Raw genomic sequence first — 16,741 nt, 5'->3', positions numbered from 1 at the left:
ACACAACATAAACACAACAGAACAAATACCCAGAACCCTTGCAGCACTAACTCTTCTGGGACACTACAATATACACCCCTGCTACCCCCCCCCCCACACACACACCTCAACCCCGCCCCCCCCCCAACCCCGCCCACCTCAACCTCCTCATGCTCTCTCAGGGAGAGCAAGTCCCAAATTCCAAGCTGCTGTTTTGAGGCATGTTAAAAAAAAATGCACTTTGTGACTTCAATAATAAATATGGCAGTGCCATGTTGGCACTTTTTTCCATAACTTGAGTTGATTTATTTTGGAAAACCTTGTTACATTGTTTAATGCATCCAGCAGGGCATCACAACAAAATTAGGCATAATAATGTGTTAATTCCACGACTGTATATATCGGTATCGGTTGATATCGGAATCGGTAATTAAGAGTTGGACAATATCGGAATATCGGCAAAAAAGCCATTATCGGACATCTCTAGAAAATATCAAAACCAATCAACACTTATGAAGATGATGGCCACATTCTGTCCTATAAAAACGGGGAAAAAATCTGATTTAGATCACAAAACTAAAATGTGTATAATGATGGGTCGAACTGTACTGAAGCATCAATGCCTTATGACAAACATTGGGACCTTATCTTTAAAGGGAACTGCACTTTTTTGGAATTTTTCCGATTGTTCACAATCATTATGAAAGAAGTTACGACGGATGGATTTTAAAAAAAATGTATTCTAAATGTTAAATAAACGCGATCAAAAGTCAGCTTACAATGGAGTCTATGGAAGTCGCTCTATTCTGCCTATAAAGCCCTTAAAAAAACACTCCAACACCTCCATTAAGGTTGTATATACATGATGTAAGTATATACAGTATGTAGTATAGTAACAGGCACATTTAAAATAACATTTAAAAGGAGAACTGCACTTGTTTTGGATTTTTACCTATCATTCACAATCATTATGAAAGACATGACGACAGATGAATTTTTTTAATGCATTCTAAATATTAAAAAAAAGGAAATAAAAGTCCACTTACAGTGGAGCCAATGGGAGGTCCTCTATTCCACCCGTAAAATCCAATAAATAACCATTGAAAAAGCGGCAACAATACTCCATTTACATTTTGTGACTTGAATATTAACCCAAGTATTAGTGATATTGTTATTATAAACGCTAATGCAGACAAACTATGTATAGCGGCAACGTGATCACTTCCTGTGTGTCCATATGTTTACATCATCGAGTGGTCTGCAGTTTCCTCGCTTCCCTGTTCCCTGTAAGTTTATTGTAGATCATAAACCATGCATCTCACCTGGAAAGCAGACAGCTGAGGATGTAATCCGACAAGTTGGGACACTATGGCAACCATTTAGCACCCAAAACTGGCAAAAACGACACGAAAAGACGCTTGGTCCCCCCCCCCCCCCTCCACCCCGTTTCTTTGCGAGGATTATGAGTCATTCTTCATCTAAACGGGAATATACGAACATTCGAGCAGTCTTCATCCCAATGACAGCAGACCTTGTACAGTAAGTGATGTTTTATTATGTTTGTTGGCTCTCATGAAGTCTGCAGTGAGTAATAATCAGTGATGTTTTAAAAAAAAAAAAAAGCCAACGTTGTGATGCGTTTTTGATATTTATGCGGCGTGTATGCTTAAAAAATTATCCAAATACGTAAATATTAAATGTTATTATAAATGTGCCTATTACCGCCTATTTACTATTACTGCCTATTTCTTATGCCTTCTGATCTCTCTCTCTCTCTCTCTCTCTCTCTCTCTATGTCCACTACTTGATGTCCATATCCCCCCCCCACCCCCCCCCCCTCCCTCCACACCCCTGATTGTAAATAATGTAAATAATTCAATGTGATTATCTTATTATGATGATAGTATATATGATAGTATATATCTGTATCATGAATCAATTTAAGTGGACCCCGACTTAAACAAGTTGAAAAACTTATTCGGGTGTTACCATTTAGTGGTCAATTGTACGGAATATGTACTTCACTGTGCAACCTACTAATAAAAGTCTCAATCAATCAATCAAAACCGGTACTACATTACATATATACTTACATCGTGTATATAAACCGCTAATGGAGGTGTTTAGATGTTTTTTTAGGGGCTCTATAGGAAGAATTGAACGGCTTTCATAATGATTGTGAACGATAAGCAAAATTATTTTAGAAAAGTGCAGTTTCCCTTTAATATCTATGTATTCTGCTCATTTTAAGCATATACGGCGTATTCATTTAAAAAACTTAGCACAACGTTCGCTTTTTTTAACATCATCAATGATTACTGCTCACTGCAGACTTTGAGAGCCAACAAACATAATAAAAAATCACTTACTTTACAAGGTCTGCTGTCATTAGCATGCCGACTGATAGAATAATGTTATATTCCCATTTAAATGAAGAATGACTCATAATCCTCGCGAAGAAAAGGGCGGTGAAACCAAGCATCTTTTCGTGTCGATCTCGCCACATCCGGGTCTAAATTGGCTGTCAAAGTAGGGCTTATAATAACAATATCTGTAATATTGGTTAATATTCAAGTCACAACATGTAATTGGAGTATTGTTAGCACTTTTTGAATGTTTTTTGGGGGGTTTTATGGACGGAATAGATGACCTCCCATTAGCTCCGCTGTTAGCAGATGTTTATTTATGCGTTAGAATGCATTTTGAAGAAATCCATTCGTCGTCATGTCTTTCATAATGATTGTGAAAGGATGGGCGAAATTCCAAAAAAAAGTGCCAACAAAGCCAAGTTAGTTTAATGCACAAGGAATTTGACTTGGTAGACCAGGGGTCACCAACGCGGTGCCCGTAAGGACCAGATGAGTAGCCCGCTGGCCTGTTCTAAAAATAGCTCAAATAGCAGCAGTGAGCTGCCTCTATTTTTTAAATTGTATTTATTTACTAGCAAGCTGGTCTCGCTTTGCCCGACATTTTTAATTCTAAGAGGGACAAAACTCAAATAGAATTTGAAAATCCAAGAAAATATTTTAAAGACTTGGTCTTCACTTGTTTAAATAAATTCATTAATTTTTTTACTTTGCTTCTTATAACTTTCAGAAAGACAATTTTAGAGAAAAATTACAACCTTAAAAATGATTTTAGGATTTTTAAACACATATACCTTTTTACCGTTTAAATTCCTTCCTCTACTTTCCTGACAATTTAAATCAATGTTCAAGTAAATTTATTTTTTTTATTGTAAAGAATAATAAATACATTTTAATTTAATTCTTCATTTTAGCTTCTGTTTTTTCGACGAAGAATATTTGTGAAATATTTCTTCAAACTTATTATGATTAAAATACAAAAAAATGATTCTGGCAAATCTAGAAAATCTGTAGAATCAAATTTAAATCTTACTTCAAAGTCTTTTGAAATTCTTTAAAATTTTTGTTCTGGAAAATCTAGAAGAAATAATGATTTGTCTTTGTTAGAAATATAGCTTGGTCCAATTTGTTATATATTCTAACAAAGTGCAGATTGGATTTTAACCTTTTTAAAACATGTCATCAAAATTCTAAAATTAATCTTAATCCGGAAAAATTACTAATGATGTTCCATAAATTCTTTTTAAAATTTTTCAAAAAGATTCCAATTAGCTAGTTTTTCTCTTCTTTTTTTCGGTTGAATTTTAAAGAGTCGAAATTGAAGATAAACTATGTTTCAAAATGTAATTGTCATTTTTTTTTGTGTTTTCTCCTCTTTTAAACCGTTCAATTAAGTGTAAATATCATTAATTATTAATAATAACATAGCGTTAAAGGTAAATTGAGCAAATTGGCTATTTCTGGCAATTTATTTAAGTGTGTATCAAACTGGTAGCCCTTCGCATTAATCAGTACCCAAGAAGTAGCTCTTGGTTTCAAAAAGGTTGGTGACCCCTGTGGTAGACTGTGCGCTCTTTTTTCATCTACAACAAGGTACAAACGATAGCAATACCAGCGCTGGGAGTGCCTTTGCGAACCGAGCCGTCTAAAGTTCGGACTAATCTCTAAAATGGTCGGCCACCTCTCATGCTTTTGTCCACCTTGGCGGCGCTCCAAACGGAAAGTTAACTAAAAGCAGAGCGAATAATTAATGCATCTATATGCATAGATAACAAACAGGGTGAGATAGTTGTTTTAACCTTCGAGCAAAAACCAAGGCCAAAGCTCATTTTTTCTAAGGCGTTCTATTCTGCTGAAAGGAGAGAAAACATTCCTCTAATATACAGTACATGAGATGTGATACTGTGTGGACTGGATGCAAAAGCAAAGTTTCTTACCTTCTTTTGTGTCTTTGGGATGCCTTAAATCCCCAAAATATGCAAAATTGAACCTTGGAGTCATAGTGGAGATAATTATGAAGCAATCTTACCTTCTTCCAAACTTGCTTCAAACGAACCGTTTGGAATTTGAGACTTAAGTGACGTACTTGGCCTAAGTTGTCTCAGATAGAGGTTAGGGCTGGGCGATGTGGCTGAAAACCATCATGATATAAATATCAGTAATTATTTATATTTTTTATGACCTATCAAAAATAAGGTTGAGGAGAGTGTCTTTGTTCATGCAACCAACCTTGGTTTGCAACTTTCAGTTTCTTCCGACCAAAAAAATATATATATATCAATATATATATGTCAAACTACTTCCTTAACGTAAATGACCGCCATAACCACAACACCAGGGGGAGCTCCACTAACCATGTTAAACCCAGATTCCGAACTAACAAAGGTCTTAACTCATTCTCTTTCTATGCCACATCAATGTGGAATGCGTTCCCAACAGGTATAAAAGAAAGGGCATCTCTATCCTCCTTCAAAACCGCAATAAAAGTTCACCTCCAGGCAGCTACAACCCTAAACTAACACCCTCCCCGGATTGCTAATAATCAAATGTAAACAATCAAATGCAGATACTTTTTCTTTTTCTTATGCCTTCTGATCTCTCTCTCTCTCTCTCTCTCTCTATGTCCACTACTTGATGTCCATATCCCCCATCCCCACCCCTCCCTCCACACCCCTGATTGTAAATAATGTAAATAATTCAATGTGATTATCTTGTGTGATGACTGTATTATGATGATAGTATATATGATAGTATATATCTGTATCATGAATCAATTTAAGTGGACCCCGACTTAAACAAGTTGAAAAACTTATTCGGGTGTTACCATTTAGTGGTCAATTGTACGGAATATGTACTTCACTGTGCAACCTACTAATAAAAGTCTCAATCAATCAATCAAAAACATTTTCTTGAACGCATTTTTCATTGATATCGATTATGTGTCTATCGCAATATACAGTACAGGCCAAAAGTTTGGACACACCTTCTCATTCAGTGCGTTTTATTTATTTTCATGACTATTTACATTGTAGATTGTCACTGAAGGCATCAAAACATGTGGAGTTATGTACTTAACAAAAAAAGGTGAAATAACTGAAAACATGTTTTATATTCTAGTTTCTTTAAAATAGCCACCCTTTGCTCTGATTATGTTTTCGCACACTCTTGGCATTCTCTCGATGAGCTTCAAGAGGTAGTCACCTGAAATGGTTTTCCCTTCACAGGTGTGCTTAAAGCTCATCGAGAGAATGCCAAGTAAAAGCAGTAATCAGAGCAAAGGGTGGCTATTTTGAAGAAACTAGAATACAAAACATGTTTTCAGTTATTTTACCTTTTTTTGTTAAGTACATAGAGGTTTACCCTAAGAGCTTTGCGCGAGTCGGACATTTTTATTCAGTTGTAGTCAATAAGCTCCTATTTTTTTTCTATCCTCTTGTTGTGGGGCAGACTGGCTCGTATATGCACATGCATCCTACACTGTTGCCATTTCTCATATGAATTAGCGTACAGTTCTTACATATGTCAGTAGACTCAATATGGAAGCGCTAAAATCTACAACATGGCTGACGGGGAGAAGAAGCAGTCGAAGTGGAGGCACGTAAATAAGAAAGCCCACAAAACAACACATCCCGAAGAGACGGTCAGAAAGAGGCGTGAAGAGGGTCTGTAAAACATAATCTGTGCAACATTTTGGCCAAATAACCTTTGTTACATGTTATGTAGACCACAGGGAAGTGTTTTAAATGTAGAAAAATTGACCCATTTAAGAAAAAAAATGTGTGATCGATACAGCTGCTGTCATTTTTTTTCAAACATTTGTTTATTGATTTTCAGACACATAATTGTAACAAGTGGTCAAACATACATCAAATGTGCTGTTTTTCGCCCAACAAGTAAAGTAAAAAATAATAATAATTTAAATAAAAAATGAAATAGAATAAAACGATAATAATAAATAAAGTAAAAAACCCATGACAGAAGTCAACATAAAACCACAGACGGCTGCATTCCTAAATGGCAGCTGCTGTGTCATTTAAATGTGAAGCGCCAAACTGTTTTATCAGAAAGCGCTCAAGAAAGAAACTTAAAGAGATTTAAAGAAGTTAGAGGAACGGCGTGCCGCGTTTCACCTCAGTTTTCATTGTAATCATCGATCTCAATCAGGGGTGTCAAACCTAAGGCCCGCGAGCTGATGATTTTTCCGTCTACAGTCGGGGGGGGGAGGATAGTCAAACAACATTCACACTCACACACTACACACAAAAATATCCTGAGCCCGGGATTGAACTCAGCACCTTCGTATTGTGAGGCACACGCACTAACCCCTGTACCACCGTGTTGCCCTAGTTTGCGAACGAAATATTTTTTTGTAAACCAACAGCTGTGCAGAAAGGATTATGAAACATGCAACTCTAATCAATGAATTCTGTGTCATTGTGAGGTTTGTTTGGCCTCGAGTGCTCAGAAATGAATTAGCGTGAATGCCCGTCTCTCACAATAACAACATGTTTTGTGTTGGGGAAACAATCCTCCCAGGTTTGTTTGGCTGATTAATTAGTGAAACGATCCCGCTGACCAACATCTGTGGGGCTAATTACTCACCGGCGTGGATCTGTGTCTTTGTAGATCATGAAGAACGTGAAACCTGGGCAGAAAGAATACGAAATGGAGAGGTCAGTTGGTTTTTGTTATGGCAAAAATGATAATAATAATGCAAACTGTTGTTCTCGGGCCACATTTAGTCACACTAAATAATACAAAGATGAAAATGTGTTTTTGTTCTGCTAATTAGTGTTTGCTCCTATTCAGCCTGTTCCAGCACTACTGCTACACCAAAGGAGGGATGCGCCACACCTCGTACACGTGCATCTGCGGAACGTGAGCTTTTCTGACGACATGACGGTTCACCGCGCAACTCCGACCTGTTGTCGCTTCCAAACTTCATTAGCGCGGCGGTTACGCGTGAACGCTCGCCGATCGCGCGTCGGCCATGCGTAGTCAAGGCCGTGTGTAATGAGTTTTTCTTCGGGATTAGTGGGTATTAGCTAGTTTTGTGTTTACACAAGGCTTTGGAGTAATTAATGACCTGGGTCGTGTCCCGAAAAAAAGAACCAGTCTTGACTTTGTTACGCTAATTGAGAAAGTTCCTTTGCTCCACTTCACACGCACTTAAAACCTTGCAGTATTGTCACACTAAATATGTTTTCCATCATTTCAGTGGAACTACATTCTCGAGTTGTGCGTATCCTGATTTTCACTGTGGCAAAAAACTTATATAGAAAATGTTTTCTTTGTTTTGCAGTGGTTAACTTCATTTTACACTTGAATGACAATAACATTGAAAAGATCATATTTTACATCTTTATATTCTTGAATGATATCAATGTTAAGATGAGATTTTACATATTTATATCAAAGGGGGACTGCACTTTTTTGGACTTTTGCCTATCATTTACAATCATGAGGTTTTTAATTTTTTTTGCATTCTAACATAACAATTGTCTCGTTCTAGGTGGCGAGCAATGCAGCTAATGGAAGCAATTAATTCTACCTCTTAATCACTTTAAAAATGCATTCAAAAACCGTCACCAATACCTAATTTACGTTCCGTAACCTGTATAATAACCAAACTGTGGCAACAAGAGCGAACACAGAGGAACTATTTTTCTAGCGTAGTAACACATCGGCTTGCTTTGGTATTAGCCGTAAAAGTTAACTATGGCAAGAGATAAGGTAGCTTCTACGTCAGCACGAAACGGGTTTGAGTTTGTAATGCACAACACTATGCGATAAGACATCAATCTGTACTGACTGAAAAACATGAACAATCATATTACACTACAGTATTTGTAAAGTATTAGCCCACATTTCATATTTTGTTTGTACACAGCGAGCCAGACAGCATATATACTGTAGTTGTACTAACACACATGACGTGCTGCGTGTATCATGATCAATATGAAGTGTGACTCACTCGATAGACAGTTGTCTGTTTGGTCCTGTTGGTTTGTTTCTGATTTATTTGGCTAAGCACTCCATTTATGTCAAAATAGCTTGTCTCCAAATTCCACATTTGCAGCATCGAGTCGCTTTCACTTCACTCTTATCGGCTTCCGTCTGCTCCAACGTTTCATCCTCTTCTTTGTGCTCGCTTCTATAAGCAGCAGTTCATCCTCAGTATATTCAGCTTCAAAAAGATAAGGTTGTGAATCCTCATTTGTCCAAAAAAAAGTTGTCTTTGTCGTCTGTTAACAAGTTTGCCACGATTACAACAAACACAAGCGTTTTGTAAGAACACACATTGTCGGACGTGAGCTGCTATGGAAACGGAATCAATGCGCGAAAGAAGTTAGTGATTAAAATTATCAAAATAAGGTAAATATTGTACATATTACATATTGTTATGAACTTCTCTGTAACTACATTATACATAGACTTGCAGTGTGTAAATAAAAAGTTGATGGAGGGTTTTGAAGGCTACAATGTTGACTCCTATTAGCCGCCTCTTTCAAGCGTTTATCATCTTTCAAATCCTAATAAAAAAACAACACGAGTGTTCCTATCTCTCATAATGATTGTTAACGATAGGCAAAATTCCCAAAAAGTGCAGTTCCCCTTTAACAATAATTCACATCTTTTTACACTTGAACGACAAGAATGTTAAAAATGAAAAATCTTTATATATTTACAATAGTTAACTTTGTTTTACACTTGAATAACAAGAAGGTGAAATAGATGAGATTGTACATCTTTATACTCAGAATAGTTAACTTATTTTTACACTTGAATGACAATGTTATAAATATTCATTTGTATGTCTTTATATTAGCAATGGTTAACTTCTTTTTACACTTTAATGACAAGAATGTTAAAATAGGAGATTTTACATCTTCATTTTAAGAGTAGGGCTGTCAAAAAAGTCGAGTTGAATCATTTGATTAATCACAAAATATTATCACAATAATCGTGTGTTTAGTTGCAGGGTAATACCGCGATGTTTTTGTTTTGTTTTTTTACAATCAATCATTTTGAGCTCCTTTACCTTAACATCGAATGGTTACCTAAAAGGTGGCGTGGGTTTAATACAAGGTCAATGATCATGTCAATCCGTACGCACACATAATTTCACAATAAAATCAGCCCGACAGGATTTTAGATAATACTTCTACCAGGTTTTGAGCAAATAAATTATGTACAGTCAAGTAAAAGATTTTAAAAAATGTTTGCGTATGACATTCTGACGATGAAATTGCATTTGTGTCAAAATATTAGGGTCTTTTTTATGTTCATTAAATTATGTGAACAAGTAATTCACTGTGGGTAATGACGATTAATCCATATTCAAAAGTGTGATTAAAATTCTAACCTGCGTGAAGTTGGCCCTCCTCACTCATCATTGCAATGTCAGAATAGCACGGCCATTCCTTTGTGCTGCAACAAATTGCATTTGTGCCGTTAAGTTATTCTAAAATACATTTTCTGACTAAGGCCCCCCACTTTGTCAAAATGTTCCCCATACTTATCCCATTTGTTTGTTGCAAAAAAACGTGTGTCTAACTTTTATAGTTTTTATGTCATGGGGCTGGTTATGAATAATAACACATTGATAACGTAAAAACAATAAAAAGTTATTAACATACAAACTATAATAGACAAAAAATGTTTGCATCACAAACGTTTGGGAAGATTTTGACAAGGCTGAATGACGTCACTCGTTAGAATAACTTAAAAGCTGTAACGGCACAAACAAATGTCAGTGTTATTTTAACATTTGCAATGATAAAGGGGGTCAATTTCAGACGGGTCAAATTTCAACCTAGGACACAAACTTGTACTGTGAGAGTTCGTTTGGATCATAAATAACTGAAGTAAAAGTGCAGTTATCATGAACAGTAAAGCAAATATTAGTTGAATTGTTGTTCATAAAGTAACATGGGGTTTTTGATTCCTTGTAGTTACTACACTGTACCATAAACATACAGTATTGTTCATTAATATCTCATGACTGTCTCAATGTCATCTGGTGACGTTTCAATGTTTAACCACCAGGGGTCACAATGCCTCTGTTCTTCACTACGGCCATGCTGGAGCTCCAAACGACAAAACCATCATGGATGGCGACATGTGGTGAGTTTGCAGTTATTATTTTAATGTTTTTTTTTAAATCCATACAGTAAACACGTAGAACTGAGGGTAGCTTGTGGTTATATAACTTATTTTTGCACTTATAAAACTCTTCCAGTCTGTTCGACATGGGCGGCGAGTACTACTGCTACTCGTCAGACATCACCTGCTCCTTCCCCGCCAACGGCAAGTTCACCGCTGACCAGAGGGCCATCTACGAGGCGGTCCTCAAGTCCTCCAGGACTGTCATGGCTGCCATCAAACCAGGTGATCTTGTGTTACGAATGCACTCGTCATGACAATCTACAATATTTTAAAAAGGTACGGTTCACTAAGGGTGCACCAAAAAGTTAATTCACATCTTAATCACGATTTTTTAGTCATCCCGATTCTAAATCGATTCATAACTTTTTAAAAATCGATTACAAATAAAAAGTTTACATACACTTGTATAAGCACATAATGTCATGGCTGTCTTGAGTTTGAGGTGAGGCCTTTAATCCCAGGAACACCATTCCCACCGTCAAGCATGGTGGTGGTAGTATTATGCTCTGGGCCTCTTTTGCTGCCAATGGAACTGGTGCTTTAAATGGGACAATGAAAAAGGAGGATTACCTCCAAATTCTTCAGGACAACTTAAAATCATCAGCCGGGAGGTTGGGTCTTGGGCACACGTCAAAAGTGGTAAAGGAATGACTAAATCAGGCTAGAATTAAGGTTTTAGAATGGCCTTCCCAAAAGTCCTGATTTAAACGTGTGGACAATGCTGAAGAAACAAGTCCATGTCAGAAAACCAACAAATTTTAGCAGAACTGCACCAATTTTGTCAAGAAGAGTGGTCTAAAATTCAACCAGAAGTTTGCCAGAAGCTTGTGGATGGCTACCAAAAGCGCCTTATTGCAGTGAAACGTGCCAAGGGACATGTAACCAAATATTAACATTGCTGTATGTATACTTTTGACCCAGCAGTTTTGGTCACATTTTCAGTAGACCCATAATAAATTCATAAAAGAACTAAACTTCATGAATGTTTTTTGTGACCAACAAGTATGTGCTCCAATCACTCTATCACAAAAAAATAAGAGTTGTAGAAATTATTGGAAACTCAAGACAGCCATGACATTATGTTCTTTACAAGTGTATGTAAACTTTTGACCTTGACTGTATTTATATATATACTGTATGTATATATATATATATATATATATATATATATATACACAATTTTTTTTTTTTTTCATAATAATTTATTTTTAAAAAGACGTTCTTTTAGGCCATCTCCATGCAACTACAGGGCGCTTTTCTAACCTGTAACCTGTTTTTAAAAAGTTTCAATATAATTATTATATCAAAAAATACATTGCAAGAATCAAGAATCGATTCTGAATCAAATCATTGCCCCAGGAATCGGAATCGGATTGAATCGTTCGGTTCCCAAAGATTCACACCCCTACTATTTACCTGCAGGTGTCAAGTGGACCGAAATGCACCGCCTGGCTGACCGGGTCCACCTGGAGGAGCTGGTGAAGATGGGCCTCCTGAAGGGCAACGTGGACGACATGATGAAGGTCCACATGGGCTCCGTCTTCATGCCCCATGGACTGGGACACCTGCTGGGCATCGACGTGCACGACGTGGGCGGCTACCCGGAGGTGAGTCGGTGTGGACGCGGAGAAGACGAGGGTGGGGGGCGTGCGGTAACCTCTACGTCCGCCGCAGGGCGTGGAGCGGATCAACGAACCCGGGCTGAGGAGCCTTCGGATGGGCCGCCTGGTTCAGGAGCGCATGGTGCTGACTGTGGAGCCTGGGATCTACTTCATCAACCACCTGCTGGATCAGGCCCTGGCTGACCCGGCGCAGAGCTGCTTCATCGACAACCAAGTGCTGGCTCGCTTCCGAGGCTTTGGTGGGGTCAGTCCATCTTTGTCTTCATTACCGCCTCCTTTTACCCTGCAAAATAGACTCATTAAAACCTGCCAACGCATCCATACTCAGATATTATATGACGTCGTCATGTGGACTAACAATACTGTTTATAAGAAGGCATCAGGTGTTACCCTTACGGAAGGGCACCCAATCCGGCACTTTCTTAGGACCGTCCGAATCCTGCCAGTCCTACCGGGCAGCGATTTACATAAAATCCAACAATCCCAGGTTACGGTACCTGGTTTGCGAGTGACGTCACGCCCGGCTGCCGACTCACTTCGGCATTTGGCGATCACTTCAGCAGCACTGAGAGCAGACCCAGTGCAATTTTGGCAATGTTGGAAATGTTCAATGCCAACAAAGAAATTGACTCAAAAAAACGCTCCAACATAAGTAAAGTAAGGCTCCACTTTTCTAAATAAAATAAAAAAATACGCTAACTTGATGCTAAAATATACTGGCTTTGCTTTTGCCATGCTACTGATTAGCATTAGCGATTTTAACTTTTTAATTTCAACACCTCCAAATTTGTTAATGAAAACTACAACTAAGCTGGTGTGTAATGAGTGCAATTCTTACAGTATTAACACGTTTTAGGGCGCAACAGACAGCAAAGACTGACCTGACCAACACACCATAAACTATGCAATTAAAGTTGCAATTATTTTGACTCGGGGGGGGGCCAAATTTAGAGAGAAAAATGTGTCTGGGGGCCAATATATCTGAATTTGGACCGTATTAGTGTATTTTGATTTTGGACTTTCCCAACCGTAGCGCGTTTGGGAGAGTGGCCGTGCCAGCAACCTGAGGGTTCCTGGATCAATCCCTACATTCTACCAACCTCGTCTCGTCAGTTGTGTCCTTGAGCAAGACACTTCACCCTTGCTCCAGATGGGTCGTGGTTAGCGTCTTGCATGGCAGCTCCCGCCATCAGTGTGTGAATGTGTGTGTGAATGGGTGAATGTGGAAATAGTGTCAAAGCGCTTTGAGTACCTTGAAGGTATAAAAGCGCTACACTACCGTTCAAAAGTTTGGGGTCACCCAAACAATTTTGTGGAATAGCCTTCATTTCTAAGAACAAGAATAGACTGTCGAGTTTCAGATGAAAGTTCTCTTTTTCTGGCCATTTTGAGCGTTTAATTGACCCCACAAATGTGATGCTCCAGAAACTCAATCTGCTCAAAGGAAGGTCAGTTTTGTAGCTTCTGTAACGAGCTAAACTGTTTTCAGATGTGTGAACATGATTGCACAAGGGTTTTCTAATCATCAATTAGCCTTCTGAGCCAATGAGCAAACACATTGTACCATTAGAACACTGGAGTGATAGTTGCTGGAAATGGGCCTCTATACACCTATGTAGGTATTGCACCAAAAACCAGAAATGTGCAGCTAGAATAGTCATTTACCACATTAGCAATGTATAGAGTGTATTTCTTTAAAGTTAAGACTAGTTTAAAGTTATCTTCATTGAAAAGTACAGTGCTTTTCCTTCAAAAATAAGGACAATTCAAAGTGACCCCAAACTTTTGAACGGTAGTGTATATAAGTATAAACCAGTTACCATTTTAGGAACACTAATACAAAACCTCACAATAATGTCTGATTGAACGCTAAAAACGTTAAGACAGACCGCCTTAAAAAACGGAATGGAATTATAGTTTTTTTTACTGAAGGAGACACCCAGAATGTACATGGAAATAAAAAATGTGTGATTTACAATATTAACTATGAACGATAAAACACTGAATATTGACAACATATGAACGTCACACCCCTTCTCGATCGACATATTTTACAATCAAGCGAAACGCAACAAAAATGCAACAAACACAGCGAAATATGAACGCTTAGGGTAAAAAAAAAAAAACTCACCTACAATCTGATACATCTGATACGTCAATAAGCTTTAGAACTTTGCTGTAAAAATCTGTCCCTGACACCCGCATTTCATGCTGACACTCTGTGGAAACACTCCCCACCCACACTGCTTGGTGCCTCGTCTGAGCTGCTGTGACTTAGAATAGATGATCTTAGTAACTAGTAGAGATGTCCGATAATGGCTTTTTTGCCGATATTCCGATATTGTCCAACTCTTAATTACCGATACCGATATCAATCGATACCGATATATATATACAGTCGTGGAATTAACACATTATTATGCCTAATTTTGTTGTGATGCCCCGCTGGATGCATTAAACAATGTAACAAGGTTTTCCAAAATAAATCAACTCAAGTTACGGAAAAAAATGCCAACATGGCACTGCCATATTTATTATTTAAGTCACAATGTGCATTTTTTTAATTTTAACATGCCTCAAAACAGCAGCTTGGAATTTGGGACATATGCTCCCTGAGAGAGCGGGGGTGTATATTGTAGCGTCCCGGAAGAGTTTGTGCTGCAAGGGGTTCTGGGTATTTGTTCTGTTGTGTTTATGTTGTGTTACGTTGTGGATGTTCTCCTGAAATGTGTTCGTCATACTTGTTTGGTGTGGGTTTACAGTGTGGCGCATATTTGTAACAGTGTTAAAGTTGTTTATACGTCCACCCTCAGTGTGACATGTACAGGTATAGCTGTTGACCAAGTATGCCGTGCATTCACTTGTGTGTGTGAAAAGCCGTATATATTATGTGACTGGGCCGGCACGCAAAGGCAGTGCCTTTAAGGTTTATTGGCGCTCTGTACTTCTCCCTACGTCCGTGTACACAGCGGCGTTTTAAAAAGTCATACATTTTACTTTTTGAAACCGGTACCGATAGTTTCCAATTTTACATTTTAAAGCATTTATCGGCCGATATTATCGGCAATCCAATATTATCGGACATCTCTAGTAACTAGTATATCATGCAAAAGCGCAGATTCCAACCATTGAAATACTTTGTATAGTTCAAGACTTACGGTCATTTGAAAACATCACTGCACATCATAATGGCAGCTACAGTTTCCATTTTAAAGATCTAAAAAAACGATTTGGGAATTTTGCCTCAACAGGCCGCATGCAGCCCCCGGGCCTTAGATAGCCTAGGTCTGCACTACGGCCATCTTATGGACTTGCAACTGCAACTTGGTTTCACACTTGCAAACGAGATTTAGAAATGTGATAATGAAAAAAAATACAACCACTGGACAGCAGTTGTAATCAGCTCATGTTTTAATTTTGCTAAAAAAAAATGAGATTTTACTATCAGAAACAGGAGGGACAAGCGGTAGAAAATGGATGGATGAAATTAATATTTATCAACACACACCGAAAATTCATACCAGTATCAACTCCCAGGTGTCAGGAATCGGTACCGTATTGATTCAAATGTGAACGGTACCCCACCCCGAGTTACCTTCCACTACAGCTCTACTTCTAACACTGCTTTGATCGTGGGCCCCTTTCATCAATCCCGCAGGTTCGCATTGAGGACGACATCGCCGTCATCGCCACCGGCATCGAGCTGCTGACCTGCGTCCCGAGGACGGTGGACGAGATCGAGGCCTTCATGAGCGAGTCGGACAAAACGTTCAGTCCGGTCGTGAGCAGTGTGAAGTTCTGAGTGGCGTCTGCAATGATCAAGATTGACAAATGGGACAACGCAGAATAAACACATTTTATTTACACTATCCTGATCCGATATTGATATCGGTCCGATATCGGCAAGAAAAAAATCTGATTATATCGGCTTGTTGCTTGTATATCAGCCAGTTAACATCTAAATGTCCTCCAAAAAGCATACATGGTTGGTCTTTTCTTCTATTTTAGTCAAGTCATTACAAAATATAAACATGCTAGGCTATAGGCTACTAGGAGCTAGCAGCTACACAACAGCTAAGCACACAATAGCACTCAAGCTCGACATATGTAATAAGTGTCCTTACTAGGTGTCAGCAAATAAACAATTACCACTCCACTTCAACTTAAAAGACAGCATAATTCCATTCCAGACGGTTAATAGGTTAGTGTTTTTCATTGTTCTGAGTAATTTCACTTGATTAGACCTTTTCTAACATTCTACACTGCAAATAGAAAAGCTAGCAGCTACACAACAGCTAAGCACACAATAGCACTTAAGCTCAACATACATATTAAGTGTCCCTAATTGAATAATATTGCAGTGTTAAACACCACATGTGTCAATATCAACAAGTATCAAATAATTATAGTTGCATATTACTTACATATACAAAGCCTCCAAGACAGAAATGTAAATAACTTAGTGAATTATGGTGGCCACTAGGTGTCACCAAAAAAAAACAATTACCACTCCACTTCAACTTAAAAGACAGCATAATTCCATTCCAGATGGTTAATAGATTAGTGTTTGTCATTGTTCTCTGAGTGATTTCACTTAATCAGACC

General features: G+C 38.1%; 1 protein-coding gene across 1 annotated transcript in view; it reads left to right on the top strand.

Annotated features, from left to right (window-relative positions):
• pepd (peptidase D) overlaps window positions 1–16,263 on the top strand; it is a 52,113-nt gene extending 35,850 nt beyond the window's left edge. The window contains exons 9-15 of the mRNA XM_062023393.1: window positions 6,972–7,018; window positions 7,155–7,223; window positions 10,395–10,472; window positions 10,588–10,736; window positions 11,937–12,121; window positions 12,189–12,380; window positions 15,795–16,263. Of these exons, the coding sequence (XP_061879377.1) occupies window positions 6,972–7,018; window positions 7,155–7,223; window positions 10,395–10,472; window positions 10,588–10,736; window positions 11,937–12,121; window positions 12,189–12,380; window positions 15,795–15,938 (864 nt within the window). The 3' untranslated portion in view covers window positions 15,939–16,263. The remainder of the gene's footprint in view (window positions 1–6,971; window positions 7,019–7,154; window positions 7,224–10,394; window positions 10,473–10,587; window positions 10,737–11,936; window positions 12,122–12,188; window positions 12,381–15,794) is intronic.
• Window positions 16,264–16,741: the final 478 nt, after the last annotated feature.

The sequence above is a fragment of the Entelurus aequoreus genome, linkage group LG02 (genome assembly GCF_033978785.1).
Source record: "Entelurus aequoreus isolate RoL-2023_Sb linkage group LG02, RoL_Eaeq_v1.1, whole genome shotgun sequence".
Taxonomy (NCBI): Eukaryota; Metazoa; Chordata; class Actinopteri; order Syngnathiformes; family Syngnathidae; genus Entelurus; species Entelurus aequoreus.
Note: the sequence above shows the minus strand (reverse complement) of the source record. Positions and strands in the feature narration are given on the sequence as shown.